The sequence below is a fragment of the Grus americana genome, chromosome 1 (assembly GCF_028858705.1).
Source record: "Grus americana isolate bGruAme1 chromosome 1, bGruAme1.mat, whole genome shotgun sequence".
NCBI lineage: Eukaryota > Metazoa > Chordata > Aves > Gruiformes > Gruidae > Grus > Grus americana.
The window spans coordinates 27,782,620-27,798,487 of NC_072852.1; the positions used below are offsets into that span (position 1 = coordinate 27,782,620).

Consider the following 15,868-nt stretch of genomic DNA (forward strand, 5'->3'; position numbering starts at 1 on the left):
AGGAAAAAGAATAGGCGGTAGACTTTTTCTGGAATCACATTTTTCTCAGTTGTATGTAGAGATTTTATCTGTGAAGATTTACTGCCATTTAGTAAAATTCATGATGTGATGGCTGAAAGTGAGGAAACAACAGGAAGTTTGAAGAAGACTGAGAGCAGGAAGCTAGTGATTTTTCCTTGGAGCAAAGTAGGTGAAAAGAAGGAATGTGTTCCAGAATGATGTAATTAAAGTGAAGCTAGAGTTAGATTGACATGAGGAAGTGCTTCTCAGGGGCTTTGCAAAACCAAGGGTGAGACTTAAGACACTAGGCAATCTACTCATACAGATTCCCATGGAAAAACTGAAGGCTTTGCAAAACAAAGGTCAACGAAGTTTCTCTTTTTTGTCTCTCAAGACACGTATTTTTCAAGTTGTCCATGGATAGTGAAGAAAATGCTTGTTTCTGCTCTTTCGAGCTGTTTTGGTTGATCTCTTTTAGGAAGAATCACCTCAACGGGAAGAAGAGGGGAAGGAAGACACTGGTGAAGAGCTCCGAACTACAGTTGTTGAGAGTGTGAAAAATTCTATTTGTAATGATAGCCATCAAGTCCACAATGCTTCAAAAGGCAATGCTGGTGAGAGAAATGAGTTGGTAAACATGGATCCCAAGTCTTCCTCTACAAATATTAATACAGAGTGAAAGAACTAAAAGGGTGATTGACTTCTGAGCCAATTTTTCCCCTTGCCTGTGAATCCTAGTGGGCATTGGCAGAGAAGGAAAGCAGCTTAATTTTTGATAGCATTCTGTTGTGCTTTGCCTAGGAGCTAAAATGTAACTAAAAGTTCAGGTTTTGTTGCTAAGGGTTTCTGCCTGTACTTTGTGACACTGTCTCTTGAGCATAGGATGGCAGGGAAGTTTTGTGGTTGGGGTAGAACTTTTCCGAAGGATTTCTCCTTTAACAAATGGTTTGTTGGTCCTGCTCATAGTATAGGTGCAACAGAATAGCTGGAGAAGCTAATCCAATTTTAGTTTAGTAAGCTGGAAGCAAAACTTTACGAGCTCCTGGGAGCTTGTGAATCTGCTAGTTGAGTAGTTGTTGTGGAAGTCTGCTTTGTATGAGTCTACTAAGATAAGTTTAAAATTCGTGTGAAAAGGCGATAAAAGGTGATTATGGTAATCTTTCTAAGGTATTTCTATTTGCTATAAACGCAGATGACAAGCAAACAATGTTTGTTTCTTTTTTTTTTTGTCCTTGCAAGCTAAACCAGAACAATCTGATGAGAACTAGCTCGTCTTTACCTCACCGAATGACGCGTATATGAGGTTTCTGTGTCTGCACCCATGCTTTCTCTGTTCCATCAGTGGAAAGGAAAATACTCCTCACCACTAAACGCTTGTAGGATAATCACAGTCATAGTGCTGTTGGACTGGTTTATGATCATTCCTTGCAGCAGACCAGCTTTGGCTTTTGAAATAATCCTTTTAGAAAGCAGGATTTGGCTCCGCAAAAGGACTAAACATTTTAATGTTGTTCTGTTGACAAGCATGACCTTATTGCTTCACATGAATTATCCTAGTTCTGTGACTATTATTTTTTTAAAATCCAAGGTGCACAATGGGAAGTATGCATTGTCCGTTTCTTGTATACTGATACAAATGGTGTATGATGAGGTAAACTGAATGTTAGGTATAGTACTCTTGATGAAATAATGCTTGCAACTAATACTTAGGTGTACAAACTACTGATGTTGAATGGACTCAAAGATACCTTCAGTTAAATAAAATAACACTTTTCAAAACATTTTTCACCTCCAGGCCTTCCAGAGAAACCCAGCAACTCCCAGGTAAATATTTGTTCATGTCAGACTGACTACTGGTTCTGCTCCTTAAATAGTATGTAGTTACTTTGAATTTGGTTTTTTTATCATTGGCTTGTGTCTTTCCTAGCTGAAGGCTCCTGAATCTGTTTTGGAAATGAGCGAAACCTCTCCTAAAAAAAGGCAGCAGAAATCAGGTAATACTCGCTTCATGTGGTTCTGGGTTTAGCTTCGTAGTCTTTCTGGATAGAAGTATTTAGTAAAGCATTGGATTTATTTGTTTTGCAGATCTGTTGGAGGAATTTGGTTTAGGAGATGCAGAGGATATTGAAAGTATTTGTAGCAGTCTCTTTGTAGTTTTCTTTCATGGACAGACACGCTATCCTTGCAAAGTTTTTCCTAATATTAAATTAGTGGTTCTAGCAAGGTGTTCTGGGAGCAGAAGTCTATGCATATTTGTGCTCCTTCCTCTAATCTGCCATTCAACACTGTAAATACCCTTCCATTACGCAGGCTTCGTCCACCATACCTGCCCTTTCAGGCAGTCCTGAAGTTCGCTTTCCTTCCAATTTCTCAAAAAAAAAACCAAACCAAAAAACCAACCCGAAACCCCTTCTTGATATTCCTGGTTCTCTGCGTATATGCTGTGCCTGGTTCCAGGCTAGGGTTCTGCAAGCTAAGCTCTCCAGGAGCTGCAGGCGAGACGGGGTAATTCTTGGGCTCATGCTGTCGCTGTACTTAGCAGGAATTACTACTTGCCTGGCTTTTCTCTACCTGTCTGGCAATTGTTTTGAAACACGTATGAAATACATTCCTCTGAGGCTTCCCTCTCTTGTTTCATGGAAACTAACTAGTGGTTCAGAGGTAGGGGAAGGAAGGGGGGAAAGAGAGACAGGAGGAAATGACAGTGTCAGCATGTTGTCAGGAATTCTCTTTTTCTTGGGGAGCAAGGCTAAAAGTGAAGCAGCTAGTTGGCCCACTATATGTTGGAGAGAGGATACTATGAACTTAGTGGGTTTTTAGTTTCTTTGTTCTAACATTTATTGATTTGCGTCTTTGTTAGTGAGATGAAAAACAATTCCCCATTAAGGTTGTAGAGTTTCTGCAGTCAGCTATTGAAAATGTAAACCAGAGAGAGGTGAACAGGTATGTAAGCAAGTAAGTGAACTTGTAACTTCTAAGTATAGAGCACAAATAGTTGCAAGTTCTTTGGCATCCTTGTTTTTGGGGGGGGGGGAGGGGGGAAGTAACATTGTTATTTTGCTAATAAGAGATTAATACCGCTCTCCTCCTCTCTCATGTATTCACCATGGGTAAGCAACAACAGGTCCTCTTTTGCCCTTTATTCTGCAGTGATAGTGCTTTTGTAAGATGCACGGAGGTTTGTTAACAGTTGTTGAGTTAAAACATGAGGTTTAGTTTTGCCTGCATTACGCAGTAGTGTGAAATGTAGCCTCATAATGGACCTGTACGTTGTAGTATTACAAACACAGAAAAGACAGACCGCCTTTTCATAGCTCATTTCACGTCAGCTATTTTTCCTGTGTGTCTTTCTTCATTTGTGTTGTGTTGTTTTTTACCCGTGTGTTATCTTGAAGATTGGGTGTTAAGAAATGCATGTGAACATTTCTTTCAAACTTTTATGTTTGGATTTGGGTTTAAGCAATGTAGATTGCTTCAGCAAAGCATCGCGATTCCTGCAGCACAAATATCTCTCACTCTAAAAGGGCTGAATGCCATCCTTCCTACGTTTATTTGATAAATCTGGAAAACAGGTACAGTATCTTGCACAATTAACTGCTGAATGCAAGACGAAACTTTCCATTCTATTTACTTTGCTACTGACTCATAGTAATAACTTCTTAAAATCTATTTTTTGGTCAAAATTAGGTAGTGGCGTTTTCATGTCTTCTGTATAGCAGAGTAGCTGCTTTGCACTGTAATCTGCAAAAAGTCATTATGTAAGACAGTTTATGAGGAGGGAAATTTCAGAAGAGAGAGGAGAGGTAAAGGCTAATTGGAAAGAACACTAAAAGTCATCTTTCGATGCTAGCGTGAGAGCAGGTAGAGTAAAAGGTGGGGATCTGCATCTTTCAATGCACATGGATTTCTGTGTATTTATATGTTAGACATGAAGCCAGATTCCTCCAACACCACTGCCGGTATCTATTGATTACAAATTCAGTATTTTTGCTAGTCATTTATTACTAGTAGGTAATTTAACTTCCTTTGTGAATCTTTTATATACTTTTTTAATGGCAGACTTTTCAGAGGCTTCAGAGTAGGGTTCTACCAATGTTTTAACTAAAAATTTCCCCCTGTGCTAAAAGTGAAAAAGTCTAGATGATGAGGAGTCATGTCTCTTTCACAATGTTGACAGGAGTCAATAGTATTGAAAATAGACTCATGCATTACTTCTCCAGGAAAAGAAGTTTTACTTTTTTTTTCCCCTTGCCTGTGAATCCTAGTGGGCATTGGCAGAGAAGGAAAGCAGCTTTTGTTCCTTTTCATTCATTCTTGAAGAACTGAAATTGTGGCATTGGATTCCAAACGATGCTATGTGAAGCAGCTGCCATTCTTGCTTTTGTTGCTGTGTTTTCCCTGAAACGACCTGAACAAAGTGCGCAGATGAGAAAGAGAAGGGGACTAGAGTGTCTTGGGTGTGACAGTAGTATTTCCCTTTCTGGCCTGTGCTGTCAGCTTAAAAAACTGTGGTTGCTCTTGGCTGAAGCCTGGAAAAGATTTGAGACAACCTGAGAGAAAACTGTTCTGTGCCAGTGCCTCAGTTTGTCCAGTTTTAAAACGTAGAAGGCCTCTCCGGTGCCACACTTGTGTGTGCTTGAAAGCATTACCAGCTCAGACTTGAGCATTTTGGTCCCCACCTCGTGTCTTGCAGCAGGAGGAGAAGGCACTGTTTCCATTGTCTGCCTCCAGAGAGTAGCTTCGTGTGGTAGGTGTCACCACATGAGCACGTGTAGCTGCTGATCAAACGCTACACAGGGGGCCTGGCAGAACCTGCTGTATTCAAGTGTTGTGCCTGTGCATGCTCTTCTGTCTCTCTGCGTTTTACTGTAAGCATGTGTTTGGCGTAGGGTAAGTAAAGCCCAGGCTGGAACCAGTGGTTGTCCTCTTCTGAGGTGGGTGCCCTCGCTGGTCTCCAGCTCCTTCCCCCTTCTTTGCACGCGTGTCTCCCCACGAGTGACTCCTGAATCAGTTTTACCTAATGGAGCAGCTTAAAACAGAGAAGTGAAGGCAGTCTGATTTGGCCAGGAATCCACTGAGACTGAGCTTTACGTTTGTCTGGTAGAGAAGAGATTTGGATCCTGAGATAGAAGTGACTTTTGTGTGTCTGGGGTGAGTGTGTGTGCTGTGAGCCTCTACTGTATTTTTGCATGGCAGTGCTTAGGTGTTTAGCCTCTGGGAAGGTGCAGGGTGAGGACTCTCTGGCAAGGAAGATCTTTGCTGGTAGCACTGCAAAAGGAGCATTGTTTCTCGGTGATTTTAGTGATGTTAGCGTGCGGATGTTTTGGATAGTGTTTCTACGGTACCTCCTGTGCAGTGGGAAGTGGTAGTAAATGCCAAATTCTGGAGCTGTAGGCTGGAGAGCGGGTGACCTAAACTCCGTATACCACGGGACTGCAGCATACTGGAGTGTCTCACTGAATGTTACCCAAACACGTGTTGGGTATTGGCTTGTAATTGTGTCAGCTGTTGTGCATAGCCATCTCCTGGTGGAAAGGAGGCAAGAGGAGGTGGCAATGTAAAGGAAATACCATGATGTGGCTGGGTGTGAAGAAATGTTTGAGTAACGCTCACTTCTTAGTTTTTCCTCAGCGGTAGAATCACTGTGCATCCTTTGCATGCAGGGTTTGACTGATGGGGAGAAGCAGAGTGAAATATAAACGCTCAGTGTCTCACTTCTTCTTACCTCATTTGTAGGTGCCCTGCCACCAGTGGGAGCAGAGGAGGATGAAGATGATGAATCTCCCTGGGATTCTGAGGTACTTTCTGTGAAGGGCACGGGGGTGTGGGGGGTGTCCCACTGGGGGCAGGGGGAGGGTAGGAGTAAGATCCAGAAACATTTGAGAGCTTGCTTTTGACTTGGGCCCTACTGTTGACAAGGCTTATTTCCTCTTCTCCTGCTTCTGCCATGTGCTTGTAACTGGGGGCCCTTGAAATATTTCTGCTCTAGGCCAGCTGTTCAGTTAGGATCGGGATGAAGTCAGGTCAAGTTAATGACTTGGGTCTCATAGCAACTGGCCTTTGAGTTTGGTTTCTAGTATAGTATTGAAGCAGTGAAGTTTCTTGCTGCTTAAAATGCTCTGAGCTTTCCAGAGGAGCTGGCAGGATTGTTGCTTTTTCACCATACAGCTCTGTTCTGCTGACTTGGTCAGTGGCTGCCCTTAGGGTCTACGACCTAGACAGTTAGCTGCTTCTCAATAGATCCTCTCTATGTTTTGTAGGTGTACTTTGGCCCTTTTTGAAAGTCATGTTCAACAGAGATAGACGCATGCTGGCTGTGTCTGCCCTTTTAAGTTTTTTCTGTGCGTGGTAATAGGCTGGAAGAAAACAAGCAGGGTCTGTAGCTTACCCCCTCTGGCTTTTCTTGTGAGGAAAAATCAACTCTTCCGCACCCCCTTCTCAAATATACAAGACTAAATTATTTGGTTTTAGGTAGTCTTAGTTTCTGTAAGCTTTGTCTCGCTAGTGTTTGTTCAACCCAAATCACCTTTGTGATTGGGAATAGCGATGACAGAGTAGTTGAGATGAGTTTTGAGGATTTTGCCTGGGATCTGAAAACACACACAACTGCTGTGATTTTCCAATATACTCTGTCTCGATGTGTCCGTTCCAAGGACCTTCTCAAGGTTTTTGCATCTCTAATATACTTGATACAGTGCTATGCAAGTTGGCTTAGCAGGAGCTTTTTGCATAGAAATGAATTGAAAATGCATTTGTACCAATTCTCACGCGTGTGTTTTAGAGTATAGAGACGGATTCTGAAAGTATGAGAAAAGGATCGTCCGGTGTGTTGCTCTCAGCTGCAGACAGACGTGGAGCGTCCTCACAGGTTGCTTCAGGGGAACACAACAATGGTAACTTCCTGGTGGACTAAATGTTTGTTTGTAAGCATTTATAGACTAAAGTGAACTTTTATCAGTGTCTGTCTTAGGAATGCTGTTATGGTGTGGGTGTGCGCTATAGCAATGAAGTGCTTAGTATTTGTTAATGAACACCAGTTATCACAGCACTGCTGGCCAGTTTGTAAAGGAGGTTGTCTTGTTCGCGTTATGGGCATCCTTTGGACGCGTTTGTATTTTTTTGATTTCAGGTTCTCGTTGCATAGGGATGCAAGTTTACCTGTTTTAGGACTGACCTGTCGGAACACTTAAATATTCTTGGATAATGCAGCAGGAGAAAGCTATGATCTGGCTAAGCGTTTTTTTCCCTAGCTTAATTTTGGATAGCATTCTGTTGTGCTTTGCCTAGGAGCTAAAATGTAACTAAAAGTTCAGGTTTTGTTGCGAAGGGTTTCTGCCTGTACTTTGTGACACTGTCTCTTGAGCATAGGATGGCAGGGAAGTTTTGTGGTTGGGGTAGAACTTTTCCGAAGGATTTCTCCTTTAACAAATGGTTTGTTGGTCCTGCTCATAGTATAGGTGCAACAGAATAGCTGAAGAAGCTAATCCAATTTTAGTTTAGTAAGCTGGAAGCAAAACTTTACGAGCTCCTGGGAGCTTGTGAATCTGCTAGTTGAGTAGTTGTTGTGGAAGTCTGCTTTGTATGAGTCTACTAAGATAACTTTTTAAAATTCGTGTGAAAAGGCGATAAAAGGTGATTATGGTAATCTTTCTAAGGTATTTCTATTTGCTATAAACGCAGATGACAAGCAAACAACGTTTGTTTCTTTTTTTTTTTTTTTGTCCTTGCAAGCTAAACCAGAACAATCTGATGAGAACTAGCTCGTCTTTACCTCACCGAATGACGCGTATATGAGGTTTCTGTGTCTGCACCCATGCTTTCTCTGTTCCATCAGTGGAAAGGAAAATACTCCTCACCACTAAACGCTTGTAGGATAATCACAGTCATAGTGCTGTTGGACTGGTTTATGATCATTCCTTGCAGCAGACCAGCTTTGGCTTTTGAAATAATCCTTTTAGAAAGCAGGATTCGGCTCCGCAAAAGGACTAAACATTTTAATGTTGTTCTGTTGACAAGCATGACCTTATTGCTTCACATGAATTATCCTAGTTCTGTGACTATTATTTTTTTAAAATCCAAGGTGCACAATGGGAAGTATGCATTGTCCGTTTCTTGTATACTGATACAAATGGTGTATGATGAGGTAAACTGAATGTTAGGTATAGTACTCTTGATGAAATAATGCTTGCAACTAATACTTAGGTGTACAAACTACTGATGTTGAATGGACTCAAAGATACCTTCAGTTAAATAAAATAACACTTTTCAAAACATTTTTCACCTCCAGGCCTTCCAGAGAAACCCAGCAACTCCCAGGTAAATATTTGTTCATGTCAGACTGACTACTGGTTCTGCTCCTTAAATAGTATGTAGTTACTTTGAATTTGGTTTTTTTTATCATTGGCTTGTGTCTTTCCTAGCTGAAGGCTCCTGAATCTGTTTTGGAAATGAGCGAAACCTCTCCTGAAAAAAGGCAGCAGAAATCAGGTAATACTCGCTTCATGTGGTTCTGGGTTTAGCTTCGTAGTCTTTCTGGATAGAAGTATTTAGTAAAGCATTGGATTTATTTGTTTTGCAGATCTGTTGGAGGAATTTGGTTTAGGAGATGCAGAGGATATTGAAAGTATTTGTAGCAGTCTCTTTGTAGTTTTCTTTCATGGACAGACACGCTATCCTTGCAAAGTTTTTCCTAATATTAAATTAGTGGTTCTAGCAAGGTGTTCTGGGAGCAGAAGTCTATGCATATGTGTGCTCCTTCCTCTAATCTGCCATTCAACACTGTAAATACCCTTCCATTACGTAGGCTTCGTCCACCATACCTGCCCTTTCAGGCAGTCCTGAAGTTCGCTTTCCTTCCAATTTCTCAAAAAAAAAAAACAAACAAAAAAAAACCCCCCGAAACCCCTTCTTGATATTCCTGGTTCTCTGCGTATATGCTGTGCCTGGTTCCAGGCTAGGGTTCTGCAAGCTAAGCTCTCCAGGAGCTGCAGGCGAGACGGGGTAATTCTTGGGCTCATGCTGTCGCTGTACTTAGCAGGAATTACTACTTGCCTGGCTTTTCTCTACCTGTCTGGCAATTGTTTTGAAACACGTATGAAATACATTCCTCTGAGGCTTCCCTCTCTTGTTTCATGGAAACTAACTAGTGGTTCAGAGGTAGGGGAAGGAAGGGGGGAAAGAGAGACAGGAGGAAATGACAGTGTCAGCATGTTGTCAGGAATTCTCTTTTTCTTGGGGAGCAAGGCTAAAAGTGAAGCAGCTAGTTGGCCCACTATATGTTGGAGAGAGGATACTATGAACTTAGTGGGTTTTTAGTTTCTTTGTTCTAACATTTATTGATTTGCGTCTTTGTTAGTGAGATGAAAAACAATTCCCCATTAAGGTTGTAGAGTTTCTGCAGTCAGCTATTGAAAATGTAAACCAGAGAGAGGTGAACAGGTATGTAAGCAAGTAAGTGAACTTGTAACTTCTAAGTATAGAGCACAAATAGTTGCAAGTTCTTTGGCATCCTTGTTTTTGGGGGGGGGGGAGGGGGGAAGTAACATTGTTATTTTGATAATAAGAGATTAATACCGCTCTCCTCCTCTCTCATGTATTCACCATGGGTAAGCAACAACAGGTCCTCTTTTGCCCTTTATTCTGCAGTGATAGTGCTTTTGTAAGATGCATGGAGGTTTGTTAACAGTTGTTGAGTTAAAACATGAGGTTTAGTTTTGCCTGCATTACGCAGTAGTGTGAAATGTAGCCTCATAATGGACCTGTACGTTGTAGTATTACAAACACAGAAAAGACAGACCGCCTTTTCATAGCTCATTTCACGTCAGCTATTTTTCCTGTGTGTCTTTCTTCATTTGTGTTGTGTTGTTTTTTACCCGTGTGTTATCTTGAAGATTGGGTGTTAAGAAATGCATGTGAACATTTCTTTCAAACTTTTATGTTTGGATTTGGGTTTAAGCAATGTAGATTGCTTCAGCAAAGCATCGCGATTCCTGCAGCACAAATATCTCTCACTCTAAAAGGGCTGAATGCCATCCTTCCTACGTTTATTTGATAAATCTGGAAAACAGGTACAGTATCTTGCACAATTAACTGCTGAATGCAAGACGAAACTTTCCATTCTATTTACTTTGCTACTGACTCATAGTAATAACTTCTTAAAATCTATTTTTTGGTCAAAATTAGGTAGTGGCGTTTTCATGTCTTCTGTATAGCAGAGTAGCTGCTTTGCACTGTAATCTGCAAAAAGTCATTATGTAAGACAGTTTATGAGGAGGGAAATTTCAGAAGAGAGAGGAGAGGTAAAGGCTAATTGGAAAGAACACTAAAAGTCATCTTTCGATGCTAGCGTGAGAGCAGGTAGAGTAAAAGGTGGGGATCTGCATCTTTCAATGCACATGGATTTCTGTGTATTTATATGTTAGACATGAAGCCAGATTCCTCCAACACCACTGCCGGTATCTATTGATTACAAATTCAGTATTTTTGCTAGTCATTTATTACTAGTAGGTAATTTAACTTCCTTTGTGAATCTTTTATATACTTTTTTAATGGCAGACTTTTCAGAGGCTTCAGAGTAGGGTTCTACCAATGTTTTAACTAAAAATTTCCCCCTGTGCTAAAAGTGAAAAAGTCTAGATGATGAGGAGTCATGTCTCTTTCACAATGTTGACAGGAGTCAATAGTATTGAAAATAGACTCATGCATTACTTCTCCAGGAAAAGAAGTTTTACTTTTTTTTTCCCCTTGCCTGTGAATCCTAGTGGGCATTGGCAGAGAAGGAAAGCAGCTTTTGTTCCTTTTCATTCATTCTTGAAGAACTGAAATTGTGGCATTGGATTCCAAACGATGCTATGTGAAGCAGCTGCCATTCTTGCTTTTGTTGCTGTGTTTTCCCTGAAACGACCTGAACAAAGTGCGCAGATGAGAAAGAGAAGGGGACTAGAGTGTCTTGGGTGTGACAGTAGTATTTCCCTTTCTGGCCTGTGCTGTCAGCTTAAAAAACTGTGGTTGCTCTTGGCTGAAGCCTGGAAAAGATTTGAGACAACCTGAGAGAAAACTGTTCTGTGCCAGTGCCTCAATTTGTCCAGTTTTAAAACGTAGAAGGCCTCTCCGGTGCCACACTTGTGTGTGCTTGAAAGCATTACCAGCTCAGACTTGAGCATTTTGGTCCCCACCTCGTGTCTTGCAGCAGGAGGAGAAGGCACTGTTTCCATTGTCTGCCTCCAGAGAGTAGCTTCGTGTGGTAGGTGTCACCACATGAGCACGTGTAGCTGCTGATCAAACGCTACACAGGGGGCCTGGCAGAACCTGCTGTATTCAAGTGTTGTGCCTGTGCATGCTCTTCTGTCTCTCTGCGTTTTACTGTAAGCATGTGTTTGGCGTAGGGTAAGTAAAGCCCAGGCTGGAACCAGTGGTTGTCCTCTTCTGAGGTGGGTGCCCTCGCTGGTCTCCAGCTCCTTCCCCCTTCTTTGCACGCGTGTCTCCCCACGAGTGACTCCTGAATCAGTTTTACCTAATGGAGCAGCTTAAAACAGAGAAGTGAAGGCAGTCTGATTTGGCCAGGAATCCACTGAGACTGAGCTTTACGTTTGTCTGGTAGAGAAGAGATTTGGATCCTGAGATAGAAGTGACTTTTGTGTGTCTGGGGTGAGTGTGTGTGCTGTGAGCCTCTACTGTATTTTTGCATGGCAGTGCTTAGGTGTTTAGCTTCTGGGAAGGTGCAGGGTGAGGACTCTCTGGCAAGGAAGATCTTTGCTGGTAGCACTGCAAAAAGAGCATTGTTTCTCGGTGATTTTAGTGATGTTAGCGTGCGGATGTTTTGGATAGTGTTTCTACGGTACCTCCTGTGCAGTGGGAAGTGGTAGTAAATGCCAAATTCTGGAGCTGTAGGCTGGAGAGCGGGTGACCTAAACTCTGTATACCACGGGACTGCAGCATACTGGAGTGTCTCACTGAATGTTACCCAAACACGTGTTGGGTATTGGCTTGTAATTGTGTCAGCTGTTGTGCATAGCCATCTCCTGGTGGAAAGGAGGCAAGAGGAGGTGGCAATGTAAAGGAAATACCATGATGTGGCTGGGTGTGAAGAAATGTTTGAGTAACGCTCACTTCTTAGTTTTTCCTCAGCGGTAGAATCACTGTGCATCCTTTGCATGCAGGGTTTGACTGATGGGGAAAAGCAGAGTGAAATACAAACGCTCAGTGTCTCACTTCTTCTTACCTCATTTGTAGGTGCCCTGCCACCAGTGGGAGCAGAGGAGGATGAAGATGATGAATCTCCCTGGGATTCTGAGGTACTTTCTGTGAAGGGCACGGGGGTGTGGGGGGTGTCCCACTGGGGGCAGGGGGAGGGTAGGAGTAAGATCCAGAAACATTTGAGAGCTTGCTTTTGACTTGGGCCCTACTGTTGACAAGGCTTATTTCCTCTTCTCCTGCTTCTGCCATGTGCTTGTAACTGGGGGCCCTTGAAATATTTCTGCTCTAGGCCAGCTGTTCAGTTAGGATCGGGATGAAGTCAGGTCAAGTTAATGACTTGGGTCTCATAGCAACTGGCCTTTGAGTTTGGTTTCTAGTATAGTATTGAAGCAGTGAAGTTTCTTGCTGCTTAAAATGCTCTGAGCTTTCCAGAGGAGCTGGCAGGATTGTTGCTTTTTCACCATACAGCTCTGTTCTGCTGACTTGGTCAGTGGCTGCCCTTAGGGTCTACGACCTAGACAGTTAGCTGCTTCTCAATAGATCCTCTCTATGTTTTGTAGGTGTACTTTGGCCCTTTTTGAAAGTCATGTTCAACAGAGATAGACGCATGCTGGCTGTGTCTGCCCTTTTAAGTTTTTTCTGTGCGTGGTAATAGGCTGGAAGAAAACAAGCAGGGTCTGTAGCTTACCCCCTCTGGCTTTTCTTGTGAGGAAAAATCAACTCTTCCGCACCCCCTTCTCAAATATACAAGACTAAATTATTTGGTTTTAGGTAGTCTTAGTTTCTGTAAGCTTTGTCTCGCTAGTGTTTGTTCAACCCAAATCACCTTTGTGATTGGGAATAGCGATGACAGAGTAGTTGAGATGAGTTTTGAGGATTTTGCCTGGGATCTGAAAACACACACAACTGCTGTGATTTTCCAATATACTCTGTCTCGATGTGTCCGTTCCAAGGACCTTCTCAAGGTTTTTGCATCTCTAATATACTTGATACAGTGCTATGCAAGTTGGCTTAGCAGGAGCTTTTTGCATAGAAATGAATTGAAAATGCATTTGTACCAATTCTCATGCGTGTGTTTTAGAGTATAGAGACGGATTCTGAAAGTATGAGAAAAGGATCGTCCGGTGTGTTGCTCTCAGCTGCAGACAGACGTGGAGCGTCCTCACAGGTTGCTTCAGGGGAACACAACAATGGTAACTTCCTGGTGGACTAAATGTTTGTTTGTAAGCATTTATAGACTAAAGTGAACTTTTATCAGTGTCTGTCTTAGGAATGCTGTTATGGTGTGGGTGTGCGCTATAGCAATGAAGTGCTTAGTATTTGTTAATGAACACCAGTTATCACAGCACTGCTGGCCAGTTTGTAAAGGAGGTTGTCTTGTTCGCGTTATGGGCATCCTTTGGACGCGTTTGTATTTTTTTGATTTCAGGTTCTCGTTGCATAGGGATGCAAGTTTACCTGTTTTAGGACTGACCTGTCGGAACACTTAAATATTCTTGGATAATGCAGCAGGAGAAAGCTATGATCTGGCTAAGCGTTTTTTTCCCTAGCTTAATTTTGGATAGCATTCTGTTGTGCTTTGCCTAGGAGCTAAAATGTAACTAAAAGTTCAGGTTTTGTTGCTAAGGGTTTCTGCCTGTACTTTGTGACACTGTCTCTGGAGCATAGGATGGCAGGGAAGTTTTGTGGTTGGGGTAGAACTTTTCCGAAGGATTTCTCCTTTAACAAATGGTTTGTTGGTCCTGCTCATAGTATAGGTGCAACAGAATAGCTGAAGAAGCTAATCCAATTTTAGTTTAGTAAGCTGGAAGCAAAACTTTACGAGCTCCTGGGAGCTAGTGAATCTGCTAGTTGAGTAGTTGTTGTGGAAGTCTGCTTTGTATGAGTCTACTAAGATAAGTTTAAAATTCGTGTGAAAAGGCGATAAAAGGTGATTATGGTAATCTTTCTAAGGTATTTCTATTTGCTATAAACGCAGATGACAAGCAAACAATGTTTGTTTCTTTTTTTTTTTTTGTCCTTGCAAGCTAAACCAGAACAATCTGATGAGAACTAGCTCGTCTTTACCTCACCGAATGACGCGTATATGAGGTTTCTGTGTCTGCACCCATGCTTTCTCTGTTCCATCAGTGGAAAGGAAAATACTCCTCACCACTAAACGCTTGTAGGATAATCACAGTCATAGTGCTGTTGGACTGGTTTATGATCATTCCTTGCAGCAGACCAGCTTTGGCTTTTGAAATAATCCTTTTAGAAAGCAGGATTTGGCTCCGCAAAAGGACTAAACATTTTAATGTTGTTCTGTTGACAAGCATGACCTTATTGCTTCACATGAATTATCCTAGTTCTGTGACTATTATTTTTTTAAAATCCAAGGTGCACAATGGGAAGTATGCATTGTCCGTTTCTTGTATACTGATACAAATGGTGTATGATGAGGTAAACTGAATGTTAGGTATAGTACTCTTGATGAAATAATGCTTGCAACTAATACTTAGGTGTACAAACTACTGATGTTGAATGGACTCAAAGATACCTTCAGTTAAATAAAATAACACTTTTCAAAACATTTTTCACCTCCAGGCCTTCCAGAGAAACCCAGCAACTCCCAGGTAAATATTTGTTCATGTCAGACTGACTACTGGTTCTGCTCCTTAAATAGTATGTAGTTACTTTGAATTTGGTTTTTTTATCATTGGCTTGTGTCTTTCCTAGCTGAAGGCTCCTGAATCTGTTTTGGAAATGAGCGAAACCTCTCCTGAAAAAAGGCAGCAGAAATCAGGTAATACTCGCTTCATGTGGTTCTGGGTTTAGCTTCGTAGTCTTTCTGGATAGAAGTATTTAGTAAAGCATTGGATTTATTTGTTTTGCAGATCTGTTGGAGGAATTTGGTTTAGGAGATGCAGAGGATATTGAAAGTATTTGTAGCAGTCTCTTTGTAGTTTTCTTTCATGGACAGACACGCTATCCTTGCAAAGTTTTTCCTAATATTAAATTAGTGGTTCTAGCAAGGTGTTCTGGGAGCAGAAGTCTATGCATATGTGTGCTCCTTCCTCTAATCTGCCATTCAACACTGTAAATACCCTTCCATTACGTAGGCTTCGTCCACCATACCTGCCCTTTCAGGCAGTCCTGAAGTTCGCTTTCCTTCCAATTTCTCAAAAAAAAAAAACAAACAAAAAAAAACCCCCCGAAACCCCTTCTTGATATTCCTGGTTCTCTGCGTATATGCTGTGCCTGGTTCCAGGCTAGGGTTCTGCAAGCTAAGCTCTCCAGGAGCTGCAGGCGAGACGGGGTAATTCTTGGGCTCATGCTGTCATTTCAGAAGAGAGAGGAGAGGTAAAGGCTAATTGGAAAGAACACTAAAAGTCATCTTTCGATGCTAGCGTGAGAGCAGGTAGAGTAAAAGGTGGGGATTTGCATCTTTCAATGCACATGGATTTCTGTGTATTTATATGTTAGACATGAAGCCAGATTCCTCCAACACCACTGCCGGTATCTATTGATTACAAATTCAGTATTTTTGCTAGTCATTTATTACTAGTAGGTAATTTAGCTTACTTTGTGAATTTTTTTATATACTTTTTTTAATGGCAGACTTTTCAGAGGCTTCAGAGTAGGGTTCTACCAATGTTTTAACTAAAAATTTCCCCCTGTGCTAAAAGTGAAAAAG

The 15,868-nt window shown here is 41.7% G+C and overlaps 1 protein-coding gene across 19 annotated transcripts in view; it reads left to right on the forward strand.

Moving 5' to 3' along the window:
• Positions 1-15,868, forward strand: part of LOC129205725 (ankyrin repeat domain-containing protein 26-like) — a 71,087-nt gene that overhangs the window by 16,009 nt on the left and 39,210 nt on the right. For 18 of the 19 annotated variants that reach the window (XR_008576852.1, XR_008576853.1, XM_054823837.1 and 15 more), the window contains 11 exons: positions 479-614; positions 1,796-1,824; positions 1,928-1,994; positions 5,737-5,798; positions 6,782-6,893; positions 8,288-8,316; positions 8,421-8,487; positions 12,232-12,293; positions 13,277-13,388; positions 14,779-14,807; positions 14,911-14,977. Coding sequence is in view for 17 of the 19 variants with exons in the window: in XM_054823837.1 (XP_054679812.1) it covers positions 479-614; positions 1,796-1,824; positions 1,928-1,994; positions 5,737-5,798; positions 6,782-6,893; positions 8,288-8,316; positions 8,421-8,487; positions 12,232-12,293; positions 13,277-13,388; positions 14,779-14,807; positions 14,911-14,977 (772 nt within the window). In the remaining 2 variants the exon portion in view is untranslated. The remainder of the gene's footprint in view (positions 1-478; positions 615-1,795; positions 1,825-1,927; positions 1,995-5,736; positions 5,799-6,781; positions 6,894-8,287; positions 8,317-8,420; positions 8,488-12,231; positions 12,294-13,276; positions 13,389-14,778; positions 14,808-14,910; positions 14,978-15,868) is intronic. The other variant, XM_054823856.1, reaches the window with a different exon arrangement.